General features: G+C 45.5%; 3 protein-coding genes and 1 pseudogene across 4 annotated transcripts in view; 1 reads left to right on the top strand and 3 right to left on the bottom strand.

Moving 5' to 3' along the window:
- The window catches only part of LOC136406420 (GTPase IMAP family member 9-like), a 421,274-nt pseudogene that overhangs the window by 149,299 nt on the left and 258,311 nt on the right, over window positions 1-13,664 (bottom strand).
- Window positions 1-13,664, bottom strand: part of LOC136406404 (GTPase IMAP family member 7-like) — a 243,511-nt gene that overhangs the window by 148,987 nt on the left and 80,860 nt on the right. The window lies entirely within an intron of this gene.
- Window positions 6,097-6,876, top strand: LOC136406415 (GTPase IMAP family member 7-like). Its single transcript, XM_066386482.1, has one exon. It carries the CDS (start codon window positions 6,112-6,114, stop codon window positions 6,874-6,876), a length of 765 nt encoding a protein of 254 aa, XP_066242579.1. The 5' UTR covers window positions 6,097-6,111.
- On the bottom strand, window positions 9,205-11,768 carry LOC136405640 (GTPase IMAP family member 2-like). The gene is given in 3 exon segments (XM_066385131.1): window positions 9,205-10,029; window positions 11,286-11,323; window positions 11,747-11,768. Coding segments are annotated over 3 exon segments (885 nt in total).

Raw genomic sequence — 13,664 nt, 5'->3', positions numbered from 1 at the left:
CAATTTGTTATCTGTGACTGTTGAAAAGACTCAGTTCAGAATCTTCTGGTGGCAGGAAAGGGCTGTGTCTCCCGATTTCCCCTAGCTGGGTGTCCTAGCTGTGCGCGGCTGCTGCTTGTTCTCTGGGTTGTTTGATTATTTCAGGCTCTTTCTTCATCTCAGCATGTTGGCTGAGAAAAGACATTTTGGGAGTGCTTCTCTTTCTGCAACATTTGGCCTCGTCCTTTCTGTCATCTTGGGGCTGCTTTTGAGGTTGGCTTACAATTAAAATTTTTTTTTTTGAAGTGAGAGACGAGAAGGCAGGCAAACAGACTCCCATAAGTGCCCCAACTGGGATCCATCCGGCAAGCCCCCTCAAGGGGATGCTTAGCCCATCTGAAGCCACTGCTCCGTTGTTCAGAAAATGAGCTATTTCAGTGCATTTGGCAAAGGCCATGGAACTGTCCTCAGCACCTGCGGCCAAATTGCTCAAACCATTCTTGCCATGGCTGTAGGAGGGGACGAGAGAGAGAGAGAGAGAGAGAGAGAGAGAGAGAGAGGGAAAGAGAAAGAGAGAGAAAGAGAAATGGGTGAGCGGAGGGTTGGTGAAAGGGGAGAGGGAGCAGAGGAGAAGCAGATTGTCACTTCTCTAGTATGCCCTGAGTGGGGATTGAACCCAAGACTTCCACACGCTTGCCCACGCTCTGCTGCTGAGCCAACTGGCCAGGGCTGTGTTCTGTGTCTTTTAATGCATGAAAGCTTGTATTGTATTATTTTTTAAAAGATAATACCCTCCTGTAATTTTTACATAGTACTATTTGTTCTTTTTTTAAAATAAATTGATTAAGGTGGCATTGATTAATAGTACTGTATAGGTTTTGATTGTACAGTTGTATGATACATCATCTGTACATTGCATCGTGTGCCCACCACCCACAGTCAGGTCATCTGAAGTCACCATATATTTGACCCCCTTTACCGTATGGCCCCTCCTCTCCATCATTCTGATAACCAGCACACTACGGGCTGTGTCTGTGAGCGTGTGTAAAACTGGTCCCTCTTCTATGTGCATTTGGTCTTCTGTGGGAGGGTGAGCTCACTCTACCCCGGTGGGCTGGGGACGCTCTCGGGCAGGGGTGGTCTCAGGACCCACTGAGCTCACACCAGCATGGCGGTCTGCCCGCTCCCCTGAAGACTTCAGGAGTCCTTCAGTACCTCTGTCTCTCTCAAAAAACCTCAATTTAATATTTTTCTTGTAGTGTTGTGTAAGTTGTTGACAACCGCTAAATTCTTTTATAAAGGTCTGAGTTCAGAAAGAGGGCAGAGCGGATGCGGTGTGTGTGGAGGAGGGGTTGGAGGTCCTGGGAGCCCAGGGCAGGGAGCGGGTGCTGAGGAACGGGGTCAGGCAGGGGTCAGAACGTCTCTCTGAGATGCCCTTCCCCCCGTTCGCTCGTCACCGAGGCCTCTGTGGTCCACCAGGACAGGTGTGAGGTGGGGTGGGAAGGCCGTATTCTGGTAAATGTGCACGAATGCAGAAGGGCAGCCTCTGGGTGGTTGTGGGGATGGAACATGAGGAGACCGGAGAAAAGGTGGAGGAGAGGACAGAGGTGTGGTGTGAGATTCCTGGTCACAGTGAGCTTCATGGCTGTGTGTCTCAGGGCTACACAGGGCTCTGTGCTTGGAGGGGCCCCTACTTGGTTTAATGCTCTGTAAAATCATCGTGAACTCCTCAATTATTTTTGATCAAAGTGTCTGGTAGTTTCCTCTTGAACCCAATCTTATGAATTACAAAGTTGGTTCTGAACCGTCTTTATTGGAAGTTAAAAAACTATTACCTAGGGTTCTTCAGGGTGAGTTAAGTTCTTAATGCCAATAACTGGTCCAGTGATGTGGTTATTAACACCATCATTTTCAAAGCTAGCTGCTTCCATCCATAGGTACTGACCCTACTGTCCACTGCTTCCAGCCACAGTGGGTCCTCTTAGTGCCCACCCTCAAGCTTAAGCGCAAACTGATCAAACTTTTAATTGAGTGGTTTACAATGTATAATACTCTCAATAATTTTTTGGTGATGCAAAAGAAAACTAGAACATCCTGTCAACCATGAAGACTGTGACAGTCTGCCTCTCACCTGGAAACAATCTCGAGAGCCTGTTGATCCACCCCCTGGGTAAATCTCAGATAAGCTGCCTGTCTGCCCTGTGGTGAGAGTCGGTAGAAAGGGCGGAGGGAAAAGTGCCTGCTGACTTGTCGGTCATGCCGACTTTCAAGCTTGCAAGAGCCCTATGGAAATAACCAGAGAAGCTGTGTGGTCACTGGAAGACTTTTCTTTAGGCCCCTCTTCCTCTTTCCCTCTGGATTCTAATAGTTTAGAGACTCTTTGGCTTTGTACCTGAGTCTTGTTAATTTTTAAATGGGTATCTTGAGACCCTCCTGAAAGACCACACTCAAATCCCATATCATATAATCACTAGCAAACACCCCAAGGATACACCAAGTCGCATTCCCGACTCTCTTCTCCCAGAATCCCCTGCAGTCTCCCACTGCACTAGGGAACACGACCAGACACTATGTCGGAGTTTCTGAGCAAGACTAAGGTCATTTCCCAGGTGCCTGAGGTTGCTGGCTTGAGCCCAAATTTGGTGGCTTGAGCAAGGGGTCACTGGTTTGGCTGTAGCTCCCCCCAGTCAGGGCACATATGAGAAAGCACCTATTCAACTAAGGTGCTACAAGTATGAATTGATACTTTTCATCTCTCTCACTTCCTGTCTCTCTATCAGTGTCTGTCACTCTCTTTCTCTTACTAAAAAAAAAAGAAAAGAAGAAAAAGAAGAATTACATCATTAATAAGGGCTTCTTGTATCCACCATATTACCCAAACACCAACTGTAGCTTTGGAAATTTAGATACCAGAGCAGGCTCACAGAAGAAAATATTTCAACTTGGTAAAACTGAAGCAGCCAGCAGGTTATGGGGCAATATTTCTGACTCTTTAAAGGCGAACATTCCCCATGAGCCCCACGCACTCTCAGCTCCTTGGCTCAGTGTTTTGGGCGGTTCAAACGCTTTCCCCTTCCTCACAGTTAAAGCATAAGCACCAGCTCAGAGGTCTACTTTGGAGAAAACCTGAGAGTTCCTCAACCTGTAGAATAGAAGGTGAGCCTGGCTGAGAGGACGGAGCTGTGAGGGCAGGAGGTCCAGGGAGTGAGCAGGGGTGGGTCTGGTCCGGGAAGGAAACAGGGACCAGGGACTGACCCGCAGCACAGCAGGGAGATGCTGTCAGGGTGGCCTTGGTGAAAGGTCGGGATGGGAGTAAGGAGTGTTATTAGCACAGTGTCATACGTCTCATGTGTATTTACTTATTATTAAATTTTTATTGATTTTAGAAAGAATGATAGAGAGACAGAGAGAAAGAGATATAGAAAAAGGGGGTAAATCCTTCATTTGTTGTTCCACTTATTTGTACATTCATTGGTTGATTCTTGTATGTCCCTGACCTGGGATCAAACCCGCAACCTTGGCATATATGAGCAATGCTCTAACCAACAGGGCTCCTGGCCAAGCACGTCTCATACTTAACAGGACAAATGTGTGCTGACTGGTGCATCTCATGCATTTGCTGTTGTGACAGGGTTTCCTGATTACCCTTTCTTCTTCTTCGATAAGATATTGGTACCGCCAAGGCAGGTTCTTTCAGCTCAAAGACAATTTAGAGATTTCCTAATCTAAACCCCTCTCCTGACTGAAGAAGAAGCTGGATCCCAGGGTGAGCAGGGACTCTCCAGGGGTACCCTCGTCTCTGATGGCAGAGGACATCTAGAATGTGGTTTGTGGAATCCTTTCCATGATTTAGCAGAGAGAGGCTGTGACCCCAGTAGTGTGACATATGAGGTGGGGAGGGGTGCCCTGGGGGAGGACAAGCCATTCTGGAGAAACAGTGCATGAGAAACCCTCCTGTGAACTCCCTGGGTACAGGCTTCCTGCCAGTTCTCCACTCAGCAAGAGTGTGGACCCCTTGCCTGCCCTCTCTCCATCTACCTCTACTTTGATGGGATTTTAGAATCACGGGCCTGAGAAGACACCAGGAAGAGGCGCCGTGTGCAGTGGTTAGGAGGGGACGTGCTGGTCAGACAGACTTGTAATTGGATTTCTGCTCTGCCTGGTACCTGTTAGCACTGTGACCTTGGGCAAGTGTCTCAGCATTTCCAGAACACATCAATGTTCTCATTAAAAAAGTGACAATATTTTTATTCAATCTTTAGAACTAAGTTTTTTTTAATTTTATTTATTAAATGAAATTTAACAGGGTGACATCGATCAATAAGAATACATAGCTTTTAGGTGATCAGCTCTACAGTGTTTGAACTGTTGATTGTCTTGTGTGCCCATCACCCAAAGACAAATCATTCTCTGTCACTGTCTATTTGTCTTATGTGTGATATTTTTTTGTAACCACACTTACTAGTCCTTTTCCTCATTCTATTTCAAATCTTAGAAATATCTTCCCTAACACCAGCTTACAAAGAGATTAACCATGTTTGTTTTATTATTTATATGGATTCAATTTTACATGTGAACTTCTCATCTGCATGGCAGTTGAGTGGCGTGAGGCACAGGTGCCGTCTTATCTTTTCTACGTGGTTCCACGGTTACCCCTTAGTCGCTCTACTAACCGTCTTTGTCCTTATGGATGTGAGATGCTGCCCTCGGAATCTGTAACACAATGTAATTGAAGTGACTATAAGTGTATGTATTATAATATGATTAACTTGGTCTATTTTAGCATTTTCAGTTTTCATTTCTCTGATCTCTCCATTCATGAGCCAACATTGTTCAGCTGTAATTACAGAAACTACAATGTGTGACTTCTGGTAAATCTAGTCCAACCTCCTTGTTCATTTTCATGATGGTGCCGGATCATTCTTTTTTCTTCATTCAAATGACCTTTTCATCCCGTTGTTTTAACTTTATGATCCACTATTTAACTTTCTAACCTACTATTTCTCACCTGCAGGGAAATAAAGAGGGATGGCAAGAAAACTTTAATTTAGGTTATATAAAATCATGTTAGAAAAGTATCCAGCCCTGGCTAGTTGGCTCAGTCGTAGACCTTCGGCCTGGCGTGCAGTAGTCCCGGGTTCTATCCCAGCCAGGGCACACAGGAGAAGCGCCCATCTGCTTCTCCATCCCTTCCCCTCTCCTTTCTCTCTGTCTCTCTCTTCCCCTCCCACAGCCAAGGCTCCATTGGAGCAAAGTTTGCCTGGGCGCTGAGGGCAGCAATGTGGCCTCTGCCTCAGGTGCTAGAATGGCTCTGATTGTGGCAGAGGGGTGCCCCAAGATGGGCAGAGTGTCGCCCCCTGGTGGGCATGCCGGGTGGATCCCGGTGGGGCGCATGCGGGGGGGGGGGGGGGGAGGTCTGTCTGGCTGCCTCCCTGTTTCCAACTTCGGAAAAATACAAAAAAAAAAAGTATCCATTGATTTCAATCTTATGAAATGCTTTCAACACGAGTCAGTGTTGCATTTTGTCACATGTCCTTTCTGCATCTAGTTCATTTTCTTCTTCTTCTATTAACGTGGGATATGTTGTGAAAGCCAATTTTCTCATTTTGAACCATCCCAGTATTTCTAACAGAAGTCACACTTTTTCATGGTGCATTAAATTTTTTGATATGCAATAAATTATTTAGGATTTTGTATTAATATTTCAAAATGAGACATGTCTATAGCTTTATTTATTGGTGAAATGTTTGTTAAGTTTTAGAATCAATAGTATACTTGATTCGTAGAGATAATTGTAAGTTTCTATTCTTTTTCATATGAATAGGATCAGCTTAGTTAATACTGAGATAATCAGATGTATAAATCTTAGATGACTTTTCCTGTGAAAGTACCCAGACCTTGTGCTCCTTTGTGGGAAAACGCTACTTTATTATTTCTTCCACAGTAACTGAGCTGTGTCATCTCTGCTCTCACTGGGGTCAATGTCATAGACTATTACATATTTTCAGGGAGGAAAGAATGAAGAAAAGAGGTTTGGGAAAGATGCCCTCTTACCTGAGTTAACCCTTCCCTCTCTCCTTCCCTTCCTTAAGGTCTTGTGGGCACGTACATCCAGATCCTCTTGACAGGAACATGGGTGGCCATCAGGAGAAAACTCTGAGGATTGTCCTGGTGGGAAAAACAGGGAATGGGAAAAGTGCGACAGCAAACAGCATCCTTGGGAGAAGTGAATTTGATTCTAGAATTGCTGCCCAAGCTGTTACCAAGGAGTGTCAGGCAGCAACGCAGAACTGGGAGGGGAGGAACCTTCTTGTCGTGGACACCCCAGGGCTATTCGACACTAAGGAGACACTGATGACCACCTGTGAGGAGATCAGCCTGTGTGTCCTCTTTTCCCGCCCTGGGCCTCACACCATCCTTCTGGTTGTGCAGCTGGGCCACTTCACGGAGGAAGAGTACAAACCAACTGCATTGATCAAGTACATCTTTGGGAAGGCAGCCATGAAGTACATGATCAACTTGTTCACATGCAAAGATATGTTGGTGGGTCAGAGCCTGAGTCAGTTTATAGGAGATGCAGACGTGGACCTACAAAATATCATCCAGGAGTGTGGGAACTGCTGCTGTGCCTTTAATAACAGCCCAAGTGCAGACGAGGCTGAGAGGGAAGGTCAAGTGCAGGAGCTGGTGGGTCTGATAGAGAAGATTGTGCAGGAGAACGGGGGGACTCACTTCTCTGACGCCGTCTACAAGGACATAGAGGAGAAGCTGAGACGTCAGGCAGAAGCTTTGGAGATAATTTATGCTGATGAATTAGCGAAGGAAATTAAACTAGTAAGGGCTAAATATATCATATCAGAAAAGGAGGAAAAAATAAAGTACCTAAAGATGAGATAAGATGAACGTATTAAAAATATAAGTAAAGAAGCTGGAAGAAACGTTAAGTGTTTATGCACTTTATGTTAAACGTATTTAAAGAAAAGTTAAGTGTTTTATGCACTTTTCTTTAAAAAAATGGCATGCATTTTGGAAATTAGGTAAATTTTATTTTTTCTTCTTCTTAAATTACTACAATTTGTTAATATGATAGGTTGTATTTTCTGAAGATGGCCATAACACTATCCTCTAACCTACCTATTCTTCTTGTAATCTGAGCTTTTTACTCTTTCCCTTGCCTTTAAATCCAATGAGCTTTGTGACTCTTTTCATGAATAGTGGGCATTTGTAGCTTCTGAGGTGGGATTAGGGACAAGGCCTCCTTTCTCTCTTGGGGCACTTGCTCTTGGACCTTGGCCACCATGTTGTGAGGAAGCCCACGTGGCCCGTGGAGGGGCCGCATGAAGAGGACTTGGAGTCTCTGGCCCACTCCCCCCACTGCTCTTACATCAGCCAGCAGAGCCTACATGGCCGCCAAGCACGGGAGGCAACATGGACGTGGGTTCTCCTGCTGCCAACTGAGCACTACAGATGGAGCCGCAGAGAACAAGGAGGAGCCGCCCATGTTGTCCTGGCCTGCCCCCAGATTCCTGTGAAAATAAATGCTTGTTGTTTTCACCATGAAGCTCTGGGGTTGTTTGTTACACAGTGATAGCTAACCTGAAGCATCTTCCCTACTCATTCCTCCCACGCATCCCCACAATGCCAGCAAACTTAAGAAGTGACAATATTGGCATACTCTGACAATAAATATATCACTGAATTTACAGACTCGATTTAGGAAGATTCAGATAAGAACTCCTGCACACGCCAAGCATTAGCACCACTGGTGATTCACATGGTTTCAGTCTACGTCTCTGAAGCAGCCGGCTTCTCCAGCAAGATGCTGTGCGGTCCATGGAGGCCTGGAAGTCACTAAATTCTCTTACTGTTTTATCTCTTTTCTTTCTTAAGGCACAATCCTAACTTAAATTGGCCCTGAGTATAACTTAAATCTCTCTTCTGTGCCAAATACTTTTCATTTTCCTATGAAGATCCACACTTTACCCTCCTTCACCTTAACTCTTTGTCCCAAGGGGTGATCTATGTGGATCTCATTGTTAACAAACTCAAGAGGTTCGCCACTTGGGTTGTTCTATTCAAGATGGATACATGGTTGTCACAAGTGAGTTTTATTTATTTGCATCAAGGTAAAGAGACAGGTTTCATATCCAAGCGTTGTCTCTTAGAAGGGAGGTTTAGCACTTGCTTATATACACTATTTGGTCAATTTCATGTTGATGTCTTTGTTTTTCAGTTGGCTGTACTTACCCAGGATGAGTTCTTGTCAACCTCAATCTTTTTTATATCTGGTCTGCAAAATACTGTGTTATATTTTAACATTTAGCAAGACTAGCATTTATTAAGAACGGTCTAGACCTTGAAGCCCTTGTTGGATTGGACATCAGTGGGATTTCTGGAAGTCTGACTTCTGATTGGCTTCTACCAATGGGAAGTCCAAGCCAGAGATAACTTCTGGGCACAAAAGCAAGGTCTGGTGTTTGTTTTCCCGCCCCTCTCCCTGCTAAGTCACCTGCAACACTAAGCCAGACATCACACTTTGTCTACCCAACTCTCCATCTGGATTCCGGTTCTCATCCACCCCCTTGGGGTTAGGGCACAATTTCCTCACTGTTACCAGCAGTGTCCCTTGTCATTTCCATGTCTTGTGTCTACAGCTTGTAGGAGGCGCCTGCACTTGACTTTCTCCCAAGTCCCTAATTAAGTGGCCATCTCTGTTGCTATAATTCTCGTAGATAAATGTTAATAATATCCACTTTCTTTGATACTAATTATGTATCCAGTGTTTCTCTGGGTCCGCCCATGACTGTCACCAGGTATGTGAGTGTGATATATGTCGTTAGTGGGCATAATTGGTTTCAAGTGGGGAAATAACAGTATTATAAATGTGATCTCAGAAACTTTACAGATTTCTTATTATTATTTTATATCATTCAGTAGAAATCTTATCTTTTTTTTTTTAAATTCAGTGGATATCATAGCATTTTAAAGAAGAAAATCAGTTACCAAGGACGTAAAATTGCTTTAGATATTTGCAAATGGGAGAAATTTTATGTATACAGCTTTCAAACATTTTTTGTATTATATTTCAAAACAAACAGTAACTTTAATAATAATTTGTTCATTTGTAAATGAAGTGATATTAATGTTTTAAACACTTCGCAGCATCCGAAGCATTTAGTGACGTTAGGCGCCACAATGTATAGAGGAGGTCCGGTGACTCACCCTCTATATCACAGTGATAGTTACTGGTCCATCACTGTCCTCCAGGACTCTTGCATTCGGACCAATGTTCCATCCAGGAATTACCAATAATTTTCTGAGCACAGTTAACGGTGAGCTACAGAGCAAACTGCACAAGCAACAGAGTAAGCAGTAAGAAAAACAGCATATTCTGAGCAATACACAAAATAAGAGAGTTAATAATTTGACAAACAACTGATTATAAAATAGAATCCACACTAATATTTTGTCTAGGGCTTTTTTTAAGCAATTCTTTTTGGCCCCAGTTGTGCGACGTCTCTGAGTTTCCATGTGCTGTATAAGAGCCCCTCTGAAATCCTCTACTCTTTCTTCTGACTGCTCTGGCCCACACGCTGGTCCTGTCACTAGGCGGTACAGCCCATTGGGGTAGTGGGCACCTCTCTTCTCCATCATCAGACCCTCAATCACACCCATTAGCTCCCCCACTTGGTCAGCCCGCTCACATTTTCTCACCCAGTTGTTAAAGGTGCAAGCTCGTCCCCCACATGCTGCCACCAGCGTGCGTAGGGCTTTGTTGTCTGAGTCATGGATGTACTTTATCAGGGAGCCTCCAGCAAGGTCTTCCTTGTGGGTGAAGAGGACAATTGTGTGTCTCAGGGCGTCCTCTCCAAAGAGCTCCCTCACCCTCTGCGTGACCTGCTGGTCCTGGCTTTTGAGTCAGTCCAGCTGCGTCACCAGGAGTAGCACGTGAGGTCCGGGGGCTGAGAGCAGGTAGCACCTGTGCACCTCTGCGTGCAGGGCATCAGAGTGGCCGGGCCCAGAAAACATGTCTGTCATGTCAATCATGACCTCAATAGGCTGCCTACTGAGTCACTCAAGACCTTTTGTAACCAATGGCAATGGTGAAGTGGCGTCCTCTAGTGCGCACTTGGAAAACTGGTGTCCAGTGACTAAGGGCAGTTCTCCCACACCTTGCGGCCTGCCTGCTGCCTTTATAGAATGTATATATTAAAGGACCCTGAAGATGGCTAGTAAATGTTTGTGGGAGGAATAAGTAGAACCATTTTCGGAACTCCTGATGGAAGTGAGTCAGAAAAAGCAGACTTCTATAAGTAAATTATCCCCTTAGAGATGGAACAAAGTTTGATGGCAATTCCAGGGAAAAAGAGAAAATCAGAGGCAAAGAAATTTGACATGTGGTTCCCCCCCACCTCCTGGGTTTCAAAAGCAAGTAAGAGAAAACATAGAGTAACTCTCCAAAGAGAAGTAGCCAAAAATCCAGTAATGAAAGTTTGCTTACTAGAAAACCTAAAACATTCTACGAGGGAGAAGGCCTGAGCTGGAAGCCGGGGTGCTTGGCCATGCCGCCGGCAGGACGAGGGAGGTTGTGGAGCTCCCAGGGGGGGGGGAGACAGGGGTTCAGTCTGTAAGCAGATTCTCCAAGTGCAGACGTGGTGGGGGAGTTCAGACACTTAGTGGATGTTTGCTAATACAGAATTATTAATTCTTACTTGTCCTTGGGTTACTGTGCTTATGCAAGGAAAGAACATTTACCTTTTCAGATCTCTGGAATTTGCTCGAGCACGGTCCGTGGTATTTGGACACAGAGGGTGGGGTTAGACAGAACCACACCGACTAGGCATGGACATCTTGAACTTGGGTGGGAAGAGAACGGAGTCCATTATACCCTCTTCTCTCCACAGTTGTCATGTGTTGGCTGGGCCCTGACCTAAAGAAAGATGGGCATTCCCTGCCCACTAGTGGCTTTTGTGGCTAATGACAAGGGCAGGGAGTGGACAGAACTCACTCAGCAGGTGAAACACCCCTCCTTCCCGCCCCCTCCTAGACTCCCAGGTGGGTGCAGGATGGAGAGGGGCTGGATTTTTAGCAATGGAATAAGGCAGCAAGGGGATGGCTACGAGGTGCCAGCAGTTTATTGACTCAGGGGCTCAAAGTCTCACAAGATAAATCCCCCCATTCAAGGAGTTTGGTCACACGATGAGAAAATAGACTAGACCCTGGAGGGCTTGCTCACTGGTTAGAGCCTTGGTGTGGCATGTGATGTCCCACATTTGATCTGGGTCAGGGCACAGAGGAGAAGTGACCATCTGTTTCTCTCCCCTGCCCTCTCCCCATTCCCTCTCTTCTCCTCACACAGCCAGTGGCTCGATTGGTTCCAGCGTGGTCTCTGAGTGCTGAGGATAACTCGATAGTCCCAGCGTCAGCCTCTGGTGCTAAAAATAGCAGGGATGATTCCAGCATCGGCCCCAGATATGGGTTTGCCTGGTGTATCCCAGTCAGGGAGCATTTAGAAGTATCCTAGTTGGGGTGCATGAAGTAAGCCATAAGTCACCCTGTCTGCATCTGTGCTTGGGTTGCTGAGAAATCTCTTTCTTCTCTGAAACACTGATGATCAGAAAGAACTAGATCCTGCAGAGCAGGCCGTGCCCCCCCCAACCCCCCCCCCACTCCCCACTGCCTGTGGCCCCTCCCACAGCCCTGTTAGAGACTCTCTGCTCTGGCTCCAGGAGAGCTGGCAGCTGCTAAGCAGTTTGCATTTCGATACCTGAATGCTGAAGGAGGTCCATGTTTGCCAGAAATAACATTTCTGATTTTACCTACATTGAAGCCAGCTGTGCTCTCCCTGTGACCGCTTTCGCTTCTCTGCGATGACTGCCCTGAGGGCTGGACTGAGCCCTCCCCAGGCCGAGCTCTGGAAGCTTCTCTGACCACCTTTTCTATGTGTGTGTGTGTGTGTGGGGGGGGAGTCGGCTGTATCCAGAGAGGGAGGTGGGGGCTTCAGTAGAGTTTCCACTAGGGTTCTGGGGGACAGCTTGCTCTTTATTTAAATTTCCATTGCTCTGCTAGGCTGTTTAGCGACCTCAGGAAGTTGATCAGAGGGAATGTGGGCTGGTAAAGGGGAGAGTGACCAGGGAGGCCCTTTTGACTTCCTTTTGTCTTAAAAGTGTTTTCTGTATGCCTGGGAGAAAATGGAATATGTTGGGCAACTGTATGTATGGAGAAAGCCGGATGAGGCCGCTCTCAAGCCGGAGACCTCTGGGTTTAAAATATGGATCTAAAATCTGGGTCCTAGGCATCCCACGTCCATGCTCTATCCACTGCACTACCTCCTGGCAGGCGCACTCTCTCTTTTTAAAAACTTTAAAAAATTTTATTGATTGATTGATTTTTTTTTTTTTTTTTTTTGTATTTTTCTGAAGTTGGAAACGGGGAGGCAGTCAGACAGACTCCCGCATGCGCCCCACCGGGATCCACCCAGCATGCCCACCAGGGGGCAATGCTCCGCCCATCTGGGGCGTCCTTCTGTTGCGACCAGAGCCATTCTAGTGCCTGAGGTAGAGGCCATGGAACCATCCTCAATGCCCGGGCCAACTTTGCTCCAATGGAGCCTCGGCTGCAGGAGGGGAAGAGAGAGACAGAGAGGAAGGAGAAGGGGAGCGGTGGAGAAGCAGATGGGCGCTTCTCCTGTGTGCCCTAGCCGGGAATCAAACCCGGGACTCCTGCACGCCAGGCTGATACTCTACCACTGAGCCAGCCGGCCAGGGCTTGATTGATTGATTTTTAGAGACAGAGGAAGAAAGATAGAGACAGGAACATCAGTTTCTTCCGGTATGTGTCCGACTAGGGATCGAACTGGCAACTGCTATGTATCTGGAGGATGATCTAACCAATGGAGCTATCCAGACAGGGCTACTTCTCATTTATTACACTGGGGAACAATTTTTTTTTTCATTTTCTGTTGCATAAGATTTTAGAACTTTTAAAATATATTTCTGCATCGCTGATTCCAAATCTGAAATCTGTTTTTTGGTGCATGCTCTAGTTTTTAGGCAATTTTAATTTATTTTTGTTACAGTTAATGGCAGGCATTGGTTTTTAAATTGGAGTTAAAGGGCAATGACTCTTGGATTGAACATAACCACAAGGCAATTAATGTATTACAAACATCACTTTTACATAATTGTAGTTTATAAATTTAAAAAATTATTATCTGAAAAGAACACCCTCTTCTTTTGTTTTAAGATTGAAGCATGGCTGCTTCGAGTAGGCGTAAATGTAAGAATATTCCTGACACCTACTGTTATATATGTGGCTATTACACACTTCAACGTAAAAGGCGCAATATTTAATCATTTGTGACATGTGCATATATTGCCTATTTTCAAGTTCCTCTTGGTGATCAAGACAAGAATTAAGTTCCTCATATTGTGTGTCATAATTGTGAGGAAATGCTTTATGACTGGACAAAAGAAAAATGCAAAGGAATGCCTTTTGGTATTCCCATGGTTTGGCAGGAACCTAAGGACCATAGCAGTGAGTGTTATTTCTGTTGATCCATACAAAGGGCATCGGCAAGAAAAAACAGCATATGATCACATATCCTAATATTCCTTCAGCAGTACGACCTATCCCACACTCTGAGACACTCCAGTTCCAGTTTTCAATGGTTTTATTTTTTCTAA

The sequence above is a fragment of the Saccopteryx leptura genome, chromosome 5 (genome assembly GCF_036850995.1).
Source record: "Saccopteryx leptura isolate mSacLep1 chromosome 5, mSacLep1_pri_phased_curated, whole genome shotgun sequence".
NCBI classification, from domain to species: Eukaryota; Metazoa; Chordata; class Mammalia; order Chiroptera; family Emballonuridae; genus Saccopteryx; species Saccopteryx leptura.
The sequence above is the reverse complement of the archived record's forward strand: the minus strand, read 5'-3'. Positions and strand labels throughout refer to the sequence as shown.